The sequence below is a fragment of the Oryx dammah genome, unplaced genomic scaffold, assembly GCF_014754425.2.
Source record: "Oryx dammah isolate SB20612 unplaced genomic scaffold, SCBI_Odam_1.1 HiC_scaffold_27, whole genome shotgun sequence".
NCBI classification, from domain to species: domain Eukaryota; kingdom Metazoa; phylum Chordata; class Mammalia; order Artiodactyla; family Bovidae; genus Oryx; species Oryx dammah.
In genome coordinates this window covers 122298893-122313358 of record NW_024070211.1, presented here as the reverse complement: position 1 = coordinate 122313358, position 14466 = coordinate 122298893, and the positions used below count along the sequence as shown (strand labels likewise).

General features: G+C 35.8%; 1 protein-coding gene across 1 annotated transcript in view; it reads left to right on the top strand.

The window, feature by feature from the left end:
- NCKAP1 (NCK associated protein 1) overlaps positions 1–14466 on the top strand; it is a 109417-nt gene that overhangs the window by 34034 nt on the left and 60917 nt on the right. The window contains exons 3-9 of the mRNA XM_040227761.1: positions 4514–4606; positions 4764–4820; positions 5545–5687; positions 5769–5859; positions 8709–8846; positions 9601–9649; positions 13718–13874. Coding sequence (XP_040083695.1) covers positions 4514–4606; positions 4764–4820; positions 5545–5687; positions 5769–5859; positions 8709–8846; positions 9601–9649; positions 13718–13874 — 728 coding nt within the window. The remainder of the gene's footprint in view (positions 1–4513; positions 4607–4763; positions 4821–5544; positions 5688–5768; positions 5860–8708; positions 8847–9600; positions 9650–13717; positions 13875–14466) is intronic.

Below are 14466 nucleotides of genomic sequence, written 5' to 3'. Positions count from 1 at the left end.
ATCTTACCTTCTCAAAATTGTACTTTTCTATGGTCTATTACTGATTATATTCTTAAACCATTTCCTACTTTTTATTTAGTATGAAATAATGAGATGGGAGATAGAGGACTTGTTCTGGATGTTGAACCTAGAAGTTAAATACTTTTTGGAAGTGTCTGCTCTCTTTCACTTTAAAAACGAAAATGGAATAATTTTTTCAGTTGAAGCCCAAGAGTTGTAGACACTTTTATTCTTTGTTGTTATAGTTGAATTTTCACACAGAACTTTATCGAATTTATTTTCGTTAAATAGGGAACGTAATTGTAACTTTTTATAGAAATGTTGAGAGGATCGTGTAAAATACTTGCACATTTTTTGGAACACTACCTGCAAAAGAGAGCATGCTCAGTTAATATCAGCTCTTATTAGGATACTATGAGTAGTATTGAGATTATCTTAAATAGTTTTATTTTTTGCTCATTTTGAAGAAGTGGTCTGTGAGTGTCTTCTGTTATTCACTTAATAATTAATGAGCAGCTTCTGGGTGCCCTGTACATTCTCTTGGCTAAACTGCCCACATCAGCTCCCATTTTAATATTGAGGGTATTAGACTGTGAGAGGTTAAGTTATTTAGCCATGATTTCACAATAAGAGGTGGGCTGGCTAGTGTTAACTTACTAAAACGTTATCTGACACTGCCATATAAGGTCTTTTTCTTTTTAATTTTAGATTTATTTTTTTAATTGAAGGATAATTGCTTTATAGAATTGTGTTGGTTTCTGCCAAACAGCAACATGAATCAGCCATGGGTATACATATATCCCCTCCCTCTTGAACCTCACGTCTACCTCCCTCTGCATCCCACCCTTCTAGGTTGATACAGTAGCCTGCTTTGAGTTCCCTGAGTTAAATAGCAAATAAAGGTCTTTTCAGTTTGTCCTAATCACTCATTTGATAGATGTTTATATTGGATATTTTTGTGCAGAGCTGTATGATACAGGCTGTGGAGTTTTGTACACTGCCTCATGGTGCTGGAGAGAACTACTATACAAGGTAGACAGTGATAATTATTAGAAACTGTACACATTTAGAAGAGGGAGGTATTATTGCATCAAGGGAAGCAGTTCAGTCAGGGATGGTTTCTTGAAAATGAAGTTAACGTTTAAATTGAGTGGTTTAGGAGTAGTGAGATTTGGACATGTATAAGTAGTGGAATTTGGACATATCCATAGAGGAAACAGTAGAGAAAATGTGAGACGTTTATATACAATAGTGGAAAGTTTGTTTTAGCTACTTAGTGTAGTCTGTGAATGGATGTAGGAGAAATTTAGATTGGAAGGTATATTTAGACAAAGGGATGTAGAGCTTTAAAAACTTGAATAATTATTTTGAATTCATATATAATTAGTTCAGTAAATTTGTTTTAATCAGTGTAGAGGCTTTGTTGATGTTGTTCAGTTGCTAAGTCATGTCCGACTCTTTGCGACCCATCAACTGCAGCATGCCGAGCTTCCTTGTCCTTCAGAATCTCTTAGAGTTTGCTCAGACTCATGTCTATTGAATCAGTGATGCCACCCAACCATCTCATCTTCTGTCGCCCCCTTCTTCTCCTTCCCTCAATCTTTCCCAGTGTCAGGGTCTTTCCAATGAGTTGGCTCATTGCATCAGATGGCCAAAGTATTGGAGTTTCAACTTCAGCATCAGTCCTTCCAATGAATATTCAGGGTTGATTTCCTTTAGGATTGACTGGTTTGATCTTGCAGTCCAAGGACTCTCAAGAATTTTCTCCAGCACCACAATTGGAAAACATTAATTCTTCAGCACTCAGCCCTCATTAATGGTCCACCTCTCATGTCCATTCATGAGACATACATTGGACCATAGCTTTGACTATACGGACCATTGTCAGACTACTAGAAAAACCATAGCTTTGACTATATGGACCTTTGTCAGCAACGTGATGTCTTTACTTTTTAATACTCTGCCTAAGTTTGTCATAGCTTTCCTTTCGAGAAGCAAGCATCTTTTAATTTCATGGCTGCAGTCACCATCTGCACTGATTTGGGAGCGCAAGGAGAGAAATTCTGTCACTGTTTCCACCTTTTCCCCTTATACTTGCCATGAAATGATGGCACTGAGTGCCGTGATCTTAGCTTTTTGAATGTTGAGTTTTAAGCCAGCTTTTCACTCTCCTCTTTCTCCCTCATCAAGAGGCTCTTTAGTTCTTGTCTTTCTGCTATTAGAGTAAGTATCATCTGCATATCTGAGGTTGTTGGTATTTCCCCCATAATCTTGCTTCCAGTTTGTGATTCATCCAGCCTGGCATTTTGCATGATGTACTTTGCATGTAAGTTAAATAAGCAGGGTGACAATATACAGTAGAGGCTACTTATATACAATTTGGGGGAAATAAATTGTAATGAGAAATTGAGACCATGATGAGATTTTACTGTTAAAATAGAAGATGGGGGTGGGGATGAAACCTCCCCACCTCCATGTGAAATGGTAGGAAGAACACTTTATTAGGAGTATGGGTGTGAAATTTTAATCCTGGCCCATTCATATTAACTAGGTATATAACTTGGGGGAAGACTCTTTTAAGTTCTGTGGGCATTAGCTTCTTAATATGCAAAATGAGAATTTGTATAAAAGGTCATTAGGGCCCATAATAAGATGGTAATCTGTCATTTTTTGTTCAAACTAGACACTGAAATTGAAAGGAGGCACTATAAATATAAACCCAGTAGCAACCAAGTTATATTTTTGCTTTTTATCCTATTAGGAGTTTACTTTCACCTGTTACATTTCAAAATTAAAATTTAAAGTACTGAAAAGCAGGGAAAAGGATTGATATCAATTATAAATGTTAAATGTTGTTGAACAAGGTGAAGGAAGTATCATCTGAGGGAATAGAATCTTTTTAAAATAAGTATCTGCTTGATGTTGTGAGTGGTAATGATTAAAAGTGTGCATATAAATATAGAATTGTTTTGAAACAGATATATTGTTCAAAATAAAGTCAACTAGTGACACAGATAAAGCTAGAACCATTACACACATCACTGTAAGTATATACCTCAGTTTGCCTGGCTTTAAGGGGAAGTAGAGTATAACGAAGTATAAACTTTGTTTATACATTTTAAAAAACGTCCTCAGGGACTACAGTATTTAGGGTTCTATATAGTAGTTGGGTCTACCAGAATGCTGTGCTTGCTACTGTAAATAGCCTTTTAATAGGTATATTTTTAATCCTTTGATGTTACGCTTACTATTAAGAATTTTCTGACTTACCAAATGTGTAGAGGCACCCCTTACCCCAACTCTCCTGTGTTAGGTGTCAGTAAGAACTGCTGCTGCTGCTGCTGCTAAGTCGCTTCAGTCGTGTCCGACTCTGTGAGACCCCATAGACGGCAGCCCACTAGGCTCCTCTGTCCCTGGGATTCTCCAGGCAAGAACACTGGAGTGGGTTGCCATTTCCTTCTCCAATGCATGAAAGTGCATAAGATGCATAAGAACTGCAGGAGGGTCTTAAAACTGGATAGCAAGTTTGATATTTTGAACTGTTTTCTCATATTTTCTAGTTTTCTCATGTCCTAGGTAAATTACATTTAACATGCATTCAGATCACCTGGGTATATTGTTAAATGGCAGATTCTGATTTGGGGTGAGCCTGAGATCCTCCTCTTGTAACAAGTTTCTAAATGATGTGGACATTTCTGTTCTGTAGGCTACTTTCAGAATATCAGGTAGTTCTAGATGATTTTGTTGACGTTTGGCAGATTTATGGTTTACTGCATGCATGTCCGATATGGCTGAGTTCTGTCAGAAGTTTTATTAATAGTTGTTTTAAAAGAAAACTTAGGACTTTTGTAAATTTAATAATACAGTTGATTGAAATAATATTTGTCTTTTGTATTCACATTTCCCTCTTCATATGTTTATGCGTCTTAACTCTAGTTTTGCTTCTTTCTCATTTCTTTTTTGTTGTTGTGATTTTTGCTTTTCTTTAATGTATTATTGTGTTTTGTGGATCTGGTCAGGGAACCGTTACTGTATTTTATGTTTGTATCTACATTTTATTTTGCATGCGTAACGTGGCTTTGCCTGGATGTTCTTTTTGGTAAGTTCCAAATTTATAAAGCATATTGTTTTTGGTAGTGTAAGTTATAATATTTTTCACCTTCTTTTCTCCCACTTTTAGTAATGTGATCATGCTCATGAGTTGCTTTTAGTTTTTTTTTAAGAGTTCATTTGATAGTTATTTTTTCCTAACACTTCCCAGTTTTCCTTAATAGTAGTGCAATTTGGTACTAATCCACTTTGATTCGTTTTTTAGCCTCACACTGTCAGTTGCTGGTCACTATTTAGAAGTTGCTGTTTCAAGTATTTTGGTTTTTTAAAAGAGCCTTAATCATCTAGAAATATTGTTCTAAAAGCTTGTGCTTTCATATAGCAATCATAAAAGAAGATAGTTTGTATTAAATATAATAATTTTGTTCACAGTAAACAGTGCATTCTAATTTTGTTTTCACAGCAACAGCTTGCACAACTGCAGAAAGAAAAATCAGAGATTCTGAAAAATCTGGCATTATATTACTTCACATTTGTAGATGTTATGGAATTTAAGGTATGTTTTTTAATATATACAGTTTAACATTTCAGAGATAAATTGATATTTGTTAATTGTATAAATTGTTCTGTCACTTGTAGATAATAAAGTATGTGTTTTCTGAATTTAGTAGTAGTCATATAAGTAAAAGATTAAAATAAACTTTTGTTTTCAGGACCATGTTTGTGAATTGCTGAATACTATTGATGTTTGCCAAGTCTTCTTTGACATTGTACGTATAATTTTCAGAAAATTTGCTAATTCTTCTCTCTGTTTCTAGTAGTAGAACTAAGGGGATCAAATGCTTTTCTTTAGAGATAGTTTATATGATTAGTATGTAAAATTTCAGCATTGAATTTGGCTTTATTTTTTAAGGTAAGGAGTTATACTGTATCTCTCTTTTTACTTATTGATTGTCATAGAATATAAATCTTGTACATATTGGGAAATAGTTGTTAATTTTAGTATTTTATTTTTATAGGCTCAATTTTAAAAGGTTACACAAATAATTTTTTCTCTATAAAAGGCATACTTGATAAAATCTTTCTTAATAAGACAGTTTCTAGATATAAGAAATCGGTGAAAAACATCTCCACTGAGTTAATGGTGAACCTATTCATTAATTTAATACTCCTTTTTTCTTGCTTAGTGAGAATTGCTTCCATGCTTATTATTCTGGTTTTGGCTATTCTTTTAAATTGTTAGCAGTTTGAATAGGGTGATCACAAACTCTTTTTCACCTGTAAAATTGTGTTACAAACACAAAACTATTATTTGTAACTCCCAAATTTTAGACATGTTTTTGGTGAAAGGAATTAGGTAGAATTTTAGAAATGGGGATAAAATAAATAAATACAGAAACTTACTAGCTTCCAGTAGCTGCCATGAAGATTCTTTTGTGTGTGCTTAAAAGTTTGTGAAATAAAAAGTTGAACTTAATGTTTTTTTTTTCTTAGACTGTAAATTTTGATTTAACAAAGAACTACTTAGATTTGATCATAACATATACAACACTAATGATCCTGCTGTCTCGAATTGAAGAAAGGAAGGCAATCATTGGACTATACAACTATGCTCATGAGATGACCCATGGGGCAAGGTATACCGCATTAGAGAAACCTGTGTGAGACTCTCAGCTTGATGGCTTACAATTCAGTGATATTTATGTGTCTGTTTTAAGTGACCGAGAATACCCACGCCTTGGTCAGATGATTGTGGATTATGAAAACCCTTTAAAGAAAATGATGGAAGAATTTGTGCCTCATAGCAAGGTAAGAGCTGGGTTTTAGGGGTGCTTCAGTAGGCATATGAGAGCTTGAGGGTGGATAGAGTGATAAACTGCTTCTAAGAAAGAAAATCTTAATGAGATATGATTTATAGTTATATATGGTTTTATCTAATTGTGAACCAGAGAGCTCCTTAATTATATCCAGAATCGTGAATGGAAACTCTGGAATATATTGATCCATTGTAGTTTTTAGGTTCTATAGGACATAGAGTTAGTGCAGTTTAGTGTTCGAGAGTGTCTACTAGATTCCTATCGGACGGCTTTGTTCTAACCCCAGCTCCGACAGTTACTGTGTATTATTGGGCAGGTCACTTAACCACCTTCACTGTATCTCAGTTCTCTTCTCTGTGAAAATGCAGTAGTAGTAGTCTTACTCTGTAGGGCTGTTATGAGTATTAGATGAGTTATTTTGTGAAAAGTGTTTCCACACATAGTATTTGATAAATCTTAGTTAAATGTTATTAGAATATAGCCTCGTAATGAGAAAAAATTGCAGGAGTTTGTGATAATTTGAAATGTCTGTCTTTTATGGTATATTAAAAAATAGTTCTTAATGAAATAATTTTGGTTTAGAGTCTTGCCATTATGGCTTCTCTGAGGGAGGGCTAGTTCCTTAGCATGTCAAGGAAGTTTATAGGTATCCTCATAAAGATAAGGAAATTGAGGACTGGAAGTAGTATGATGAAGTAAGCCATTTGGCAGCAGTTGTGCAAAATGAGGGCTAGGATATTAGAATCTTGGTCCATTGTTCCCTTTGAATGATGGGAGTTAGGTTTTTAATAATACAGTGTTTTATATGAATCTGTGCTTTATTTTTTTCACATACAGTTAGCAGCAAGAATTTTCCTTCAGTTTTCTTACTCCCATGAAAATTCTAAAGATGCATTTCCAGTTTAATTTCTCTGCGGATCTATATTATACCCACAAATTTATGTAGATTTAATGTCTTAGCGTTAGTTGTACCATTAGCTTGAAAGAGTCTAGTCAGTTCAGTCGCTCAGTCGTATCCGACTCTTTGTGACCCCATGAATCGCAGCACGCCAGGCCTCCCTGTCCATCACCAACTCCCGGGGTTCACTCAGACTCACGTCCATCGAGTCCGTGATGCCATCCAGCCATCTCATCCTCGGTCGTCCCCTTCTCCTCCTGCCCCCAATCCCTCCCAGCATCAGAGTCTTTTCCAATGAGTCAACTCTTCGTATGAGGTGTAGATGATACCAATTTTGAAGTAAAAATCAGCATTGTAGATGGAAGTATCAGGGTTTCTCAAAGTGCTAAACAGATCATCACCACCTGTCTCTCTGATTTTGTTAGTGCTTTTACCTCAGCTACTCATCTCTTGTTTTTCCACTGAATCTGTTTCTAACTTTTTGTCAGTCAGATATGGCTTTGCTTTTAGTTACCCACTTCAAATTTGGCTCTTTTCCCAGTTAAATGATAAACATTTATTTTAAAGACTTTTATATCTTTATTTAGGGCTTCCCTGGTGGCTCAGGTGGTAAAGAATCTGAATGCAATGCAGGAGACCCAGGTTCAGTCCCTGGGTCGGGAAGATCTCCTGGAGAAGGAAGTGGATACCCTCTCCATTATTCTTGCCAAGAGAATTCCATGGACCAAGGAGCCTGGTGGGCTACAGTCCACAGGATCACAAAGCGTCAGGCACAACTGAGCAACTAACACTTTCACTTTCACCTCATATGTCTCTTAAGTTTTCCATAGCCATTAGCACATACTAGACTGTTAATAATTACTTGAGGAGAATTGTCTATTTGGATTAGATCAGTTTTTTCCTAATCTTGATTTTTCTGATATTCTATGATATCTCAGGGCTTTGATGTTAATAGAAAGTCACTCAGTTGTATCTGATTCTTCGCAACCCCATAGATTGCAGCCTTTCAGGCTCCTTGGTCCATGGAATTCTCCAGGCCAGAATACTGGAGTAGCCTATCCCTTCTCCAGGGGATCTTCCCAACCCAGGAATTGAACCCAGGTCTCCTGCATTGCAGGAGGATTCTTTACTAACTGAGCTAACAGGGAAGCCCAACAGCAAGACCATCATATATTTACTAGGATTTGTTCAAATTAATTTAAAAAATTATTCATAATCACTTGATGCAGTGATAAAAACAATTCCTAGGTTTTACTCCCAGAGGTTCTGGCTCAGGCAGAGCCCTGGATTTTCTTTTTCTGAACAAACTCTCCTGGCAATTTATGCATAGCCAGATTAAAGGACCACTCTGTACAGAATTTTTAGGAAGCAGGAGTGAATAGCAAAAGAGTTAAAAGCAAGCAAGAAGCAAATGAAATGAAAAATACCTTGATGATAAAGTTATCATTAATAGACTAAATGGCAAATAGAAATAATTTATTGAGATAAAGTACAGTGGATCATTTTTAGAAGGCATTCTTTGAAGAAATATGAAACATGTTGAGCTCTGGTAACAGTCATATAACCTTAAGTACCACTTTTTCTTTCAGTGAGCACTATTGGAGTAGAAAGTGATACACAAAAGGATGATGCTAGACTCTGTGTCCTTTTTAAAATAAAGATCACACGATTGCCATACATTTTCACCTTTAAGAAAGTAACATGATTTGCTGAGCTAAGCTTTAGCTGAGGAATGCAGAATCTATGTAACTTTCATGAAATTAAAAACAAAATCTAGAGCATAACTGGAACCCACTGCAAGTGTCATATGGAGCATACTTGTAATTAGGCTCTTGTTTTATGATGGTACAGTTAGAAACACACAGCACTTGTAGCTGGAAATTAAATGGAAAGTAAAAAAAAACAACTCATTCTTCAACTTTCTGTTTTTCTGTTTTAATTAGTCTCTTTCAGATGCACTAATTTCTCTTCAGATGGTGTATCCTCGAAGGAACCTTTCAGCTGACCAGTGGAGAAATGCCCAGTTGCTGAGTCTCATCAGTGCCCCCAGCACAATGCTTAATCCCGCACAGTCTGACACTGTATGATTCTGTACTTTCTTTTTTGAATGAAAAGAGTAAAAAAAAATTTTTTTTAATCAAGCAGTCCTGTTGCACTTTTTCTTCTAATTAGTATTAGCTTGTCAGTGAAGTTTATTGTAAAATGCTCATTATTTACATTGTACTCTTCACAGTTTTTTAATTTGTAAATGCTGATGCTGAGTACAGTTATTTGCTTTGCTTTCTTATGGTAGAAAATTTGGAAGATTCAGAAAATTTAAAAACAAAAATCACCCAAGTTTTACAGACTTATTAGAGAAAATCACTATTGTATTCTGTTAAGTTTCTTTTCAGTCTTTTTCCTGTGTATATAAGCATAAATGTTATGCATATGGAGAATAAACACACATAATTACTGACTTGGGTGAAATAGTGAGCATCCAGGTACATATTTTTTTTTAATAAAATTTTATCCTTTGAAATACTGCAAACTCTGCAGTAAACTTGGGAAATTTGGAAGTAGTTATTTACTAAATTGAAAACAATTTAACAACCGTGTTTTTTAAAGAGAAGTTTCAGGGTGTGTGAATTTGAAAGAGGCACAGCTTTCATTGCCTTTTATGGACTACGTGTTTAAATATAGGTTATAAAACTTGCATCTACTTTTTCAACTCTGTTGTGGTGGTATTTGAACCAAGAATTGAGTAGTCAGACTTTTTAGAAAGAAGAGAAGGAGGAGTGACCCAGTGCAGAATTTTTTCCTTTAAATCACAAATTTATATTTTCTTTTTTTAAGATGCCTTGTGAATATCTCTCTTTGGATGCCATGGAAAAATGGATTATCTGTAAGTAAAATTGGTCAGTTTTATGAATATTCCTCAGATTTAAGTTTTAGAGAGAAATAACAGTACATGGATTGCTTTAATACCAAGCACTGTGCTAAGCCTTCTATGTGCATCATATTGATCTGGTTAGAGTAGGTTGGTCTAGTTTATAGATGAGGAATTAAAGTTTAGTCCACACAGCAAGTAAGTGACAAAGACAAAGGACCTTTAAGCCTCATGGTCTACATTATATTGCCTCTGAACAAGGCCATCAACAGTAAATTTTTATTTTATTTTTAATGATTTCTTGATACTACATTTATTCAGTTTTTGTTTTTAAATTACTTTAGTATATATAATAGACATATGTTTGCATGGGAAATAAAATTACTTGTTTGCATGCCTACAAAGTTCACAAACTATGGGAGAAATAGACACACAGATACAGTGTAAATGAAAACTGCTATTTTTTTTCTACCATCCCCAGGTCCACTGGCAGAGGGGAATAATTTTGAGCAGTTTGTGCTTTTTAGTTCTTATAGTTCTTGTTTCTTAATTTATTAACATTTAGGTATTATTTGATGACTTTTTATTATACTGTTTCTAAAACTGGTAAATGACCAATTTTTCTTTTTTAATGATTTTTGGACTGGTACTTTTTTATAAAATACATTGAAACTGAATTTGTGGAATTATCAGAAATAAAGTAATAAGCAAAGATGAAATTAAAGCCTACATTTTAATTATTAGATTCAATATATAAGTATTAATCTAACAAATATTTAATCTAACAGTTTGATTGTTACTAGGTTTCTACCCCTAAGTTGCTATCAGTGAAAAGTTTTCTAAGTGAAAGTTTCTAAATACTCTCAGTTCTCTACTTAATCTCATTATGCACTGGTGGTTTGAGTAATGCTGTTATTAGTATGAAAGAGGAAGAATTTAACACACATTGCCTGTCCTTAGCCATTTTTATTAATTATAATTTTTACATTGATCAGGTTTGTGATCCTTATATTTTCTTCTATAATGATTGTTAAGGTTTTTATGCTTTTGTTGATTTAAAAAGACAGCTTTCGGAGTATTAATTTTGCTCAAAAGCATGGTGATCCTTGATTGTTTTATGTTTATGGATATATGGATGCAGAACCCATGTGATTAGTAGTTAGGTGGCATGAGTGACCTCTAATGTTAAATAAAACTATTTCTATCCGTCTCTACCTTCAAAGTGTTCAAAGTGTTAGTCGCTTAGTCTTGTCTGAGTCTTTGCAACCCCATGGACTGTAACCCATCAGGCTCTTCTGTCTATGGATTCTCCAGGCAAGAATACTGGAGTGGGTAGCCATTCCTTCTCCAAGGGATCTTCCCGACCCAGGATTGAATCCAGGTCTCCTGCATTGCAGGCAGATTCTTTACCATCTGAGCCACCAGGGAAGCCCAGTCCTTACCTTAAATGGGAGTAATGAATGCAAGGCTTTGTGTAATGAGCAGTGAGGAGAAGTCAGAAGGCAGAATACCCTAATGGAGGATGCCTGGGCATGGAAAAGGCAAACTAATTTGGGATAGCCTCAGTTGCCAAAAGTCAGGAAAGTTTACTAAGTTTTGCTGCTTTCATTTATTTGAGCCTTGAGTAGAGTTACATCAAACTTTGCACTTCTTTCTCTCCCCCCCCTTTTTTTTTTAACTTTTCCCTTTTTGACACCAATTCCTGCATTAGAACTTTCTATGAAAGTCTATTTTCTTTACAGCTTTGCTGTAGATTAGTTGAAAGAGTAGCAGCATCACCTTGAAACTTATTAGATATGCAGACTATTGATTTCCACCCTAGGACTTCTGATGAAAAACTCTGAATGGATCGCAGCAACCTGTGATTTAATAAGCCTTCCCAGTGATTCTGATATGAAGCTGAAGTTTGAGAATCACTAGTCTAGATTCTAGCCTGGGTCCAAAGGTTGTTGGGGCTTCCCAGGTGGTGCTAGTGGTAAAGAACCCGTCTGCTAATGCAGGAGACATAAGAGACTGGTGTTTAATCCCTGGGTTGGGAAAATCTCCTGAAGGAGAGCATGGCATCCCACTCCAGTATTCTTGCCTGGAAGAATCCCTTGCACAGAGGAGCCTGGCGGGCTACAGTCCTCAGAGTTGCAGAGTTGAACACAACTGAAGCGACTTAGCACATAGCACAAGGGTTGTTGAGGGTCTGGAACGTTGAGGATCCAGCCCTTTTGAATGCGATTTCACAGTAACTTGGGGCTTCCCTGGTGGCTCAGACAGTAAAGAATCTGCCTACAGTGCAGGAAACCTGGGTTCGATTCCTGGGTCAGGAAGATGCCCAGAAGAAGGGAATGGCTACTCAATCCAGTATTCTTGCCTGGAGAATTCCATGGACAGAGGAGTCTGGTGGGCTGGAGTCCATGGGATCATAAAGAGTCAGATATGACTGAGTGACTAACACAGTAATTTATACAATAACTTATCCTGGTACTCTTTTCAGGATTTGTTCTTTCTTTATTGACTATACTTAAATTGACAGTACAGTCTTTCTCTCTTCAAATTTTTTCTCCAACTTTCTTGTTTAGTATTGATTTTCTATCTTATTTTCTTACATTTTCATAAGTATAAGAAACATCATAATGTATTTCAGGAATTTTTAAGGAAGTTATTAATAAATGTACTTCTGTGTGTATAATCCTACAATATTTGCCTACCTAAAGAGTTAGTTTGCCTGTGTAGTTGACCTTTCAAAGGAATGTTTAATTAAGAATAAAAGATGCAAGGCAAGTTAAATGTTAGTGATTGAGGAGTTTGAAGATTGAAATGACTGTTGAGAATCAGAGGGAAATCTTACAGAAAATAGAATTGGTTTTTAACTGGCCCAGCATGATACCTAGTTTATAATAAGCACTGAGTACATGTTCTAGGAATGCAAGATGAGGTTTTATGGCTTCCCTCATAGCTCAGTTGGTAAAGAATCTGCCTGCAAGGCAGGAGACCTGGTTCAATTCCTGGGTTGGGAAGATCCCCTGAAGAAGGGAAAGGCTACCCACTCTGGTATTCTGGCCTGGAGAATTCCATGGACAGTCCATGGGGTTGCAAAGAGTTGGACAGGACTGAGTGACTTTCACTTTCTAGGAATGAAAGATGAGGTTTTATGGCCTCTAATAGAGGGTCAGGGAAGACCTCAGTAAACATACAGGATTACACATTTTTGAAGAACTTCTAAATTAGATGACAGAAGGTAAGATACTTGAATTTATAGAATAGAGAGCCATGTAACATACTGAAAGAATATTGGCCTTTAAGGGTAACTACTTGAGGAAAAGTCTGGTTCTAATACTTTAGAAAGTCATTGACCCTCATTTCTTCAGTTGTAAAAGGATACCACTGGCCTTTCCACTCTGTGTGGTAATCTTATGAGATAATATATGTCAAAGGACTAAATTAGTAGAAACTAATTTGCTATGAAATTGTGACATGCTATTTCATTTCCTGTAATGACTTGGAAGAGTAGCTTTCTTTTTCAGTTACTGTAAGGATAATTGTATATATGTAAATTGGTAGCTTCTGATCTCTGGCTTAAAATATCTTTTACTCATTTGTTAAAGTCAGTTCCTTCACAACCCAGTGAAAGTGAAGTCACTCAGTCATGTCCGACTCTTTGTGACCCCATGGACTGTAGCCCACCGGGATCCTCCGTCCATGGGATTCTCCAGGCAAGAATAGTGGAGTGGGTTGTCATTTCCTTCTCCAGGGGATCTTCCCAACCCAGGGATTGAACCCAGGTCTCCCGCATTGCAGGCAGACGCTTTAACCTCTGAGCCACCAGGGAAGCCTTCACAACCCAGAAAATGTTTTTTCCCTTTTCATCAGTATAAGTACAAAGCACTGGTTTTGCAAAGTACAAAAAATTATTATTGAAAAAGAGAAATATTGTTGCCATCTTGGATGTATATGTATTATTACCTGTCACTTAAAAGCCTCAGTTTAAGTGACTGTGTTTATGTTTCTTTATTTTTAAAAAGCTACCTTGTGACTCAAATGACCTAACTTAGGAAAACTTTTATTTTCTATTTCTTTTCCTTTTGTTTCAAGTTGGCTTTATTTTGTGCCATGGGATCCTAAATACTGATGCAACTGCACTGAACCTTTGGAAGCTAGCTCTTCAAAGTAGCTCTTGCCTCTCTCTCTTTCGGGACGAAGTTTTCCACATTCATAAAGCTGCAGAAGACTTATTTGTAAACATTCGAGGGTATGTCATTTTCAATTATTTTCTTCTTTGGAGAAAAGTAGTGAGTGGGGTATCTGTTGACGTTCTGAGGTAGAGAAGGCTCACATTATGAGAGAAGATACAATCTGTACCAACTTGTCAGTCACATCAAGTTATTCTTAACAATGATCCTGATGTTTTTTACAGGTTACTTCACAGACTGAAATAGCTAGTGTTCCTGCTATTTCAAAATTTGTATTCTAGGAAAAAGACGATATGATCTCTTTTGTGTATCATTATATGGCTTTAGACATAAATATTACTAAAAGCACAATGTACATTTTAGGAATTATGAAGTTTTTAGAAATAAATGTATTTTAGAATGCAATGCATTTTAAAAAGTGTATGAATCAATCAGAAAATACTTCATTAATTATTTATAGCCATTGCAGAAGTCAGACCACTGCAAAAATGAAATCATGTTTCCTTATAATGAGGAAGTATTCCAACTGACTCATTTATACTCATTCCTTGTAACACAAATAATTCTTAAATTTGTTCCCTTGGAATTTTTAATGCTTGCTTTTTTTCCACTTTTGGTTCTGTAGCCAGTATATAAAAACAAGTTGAACTC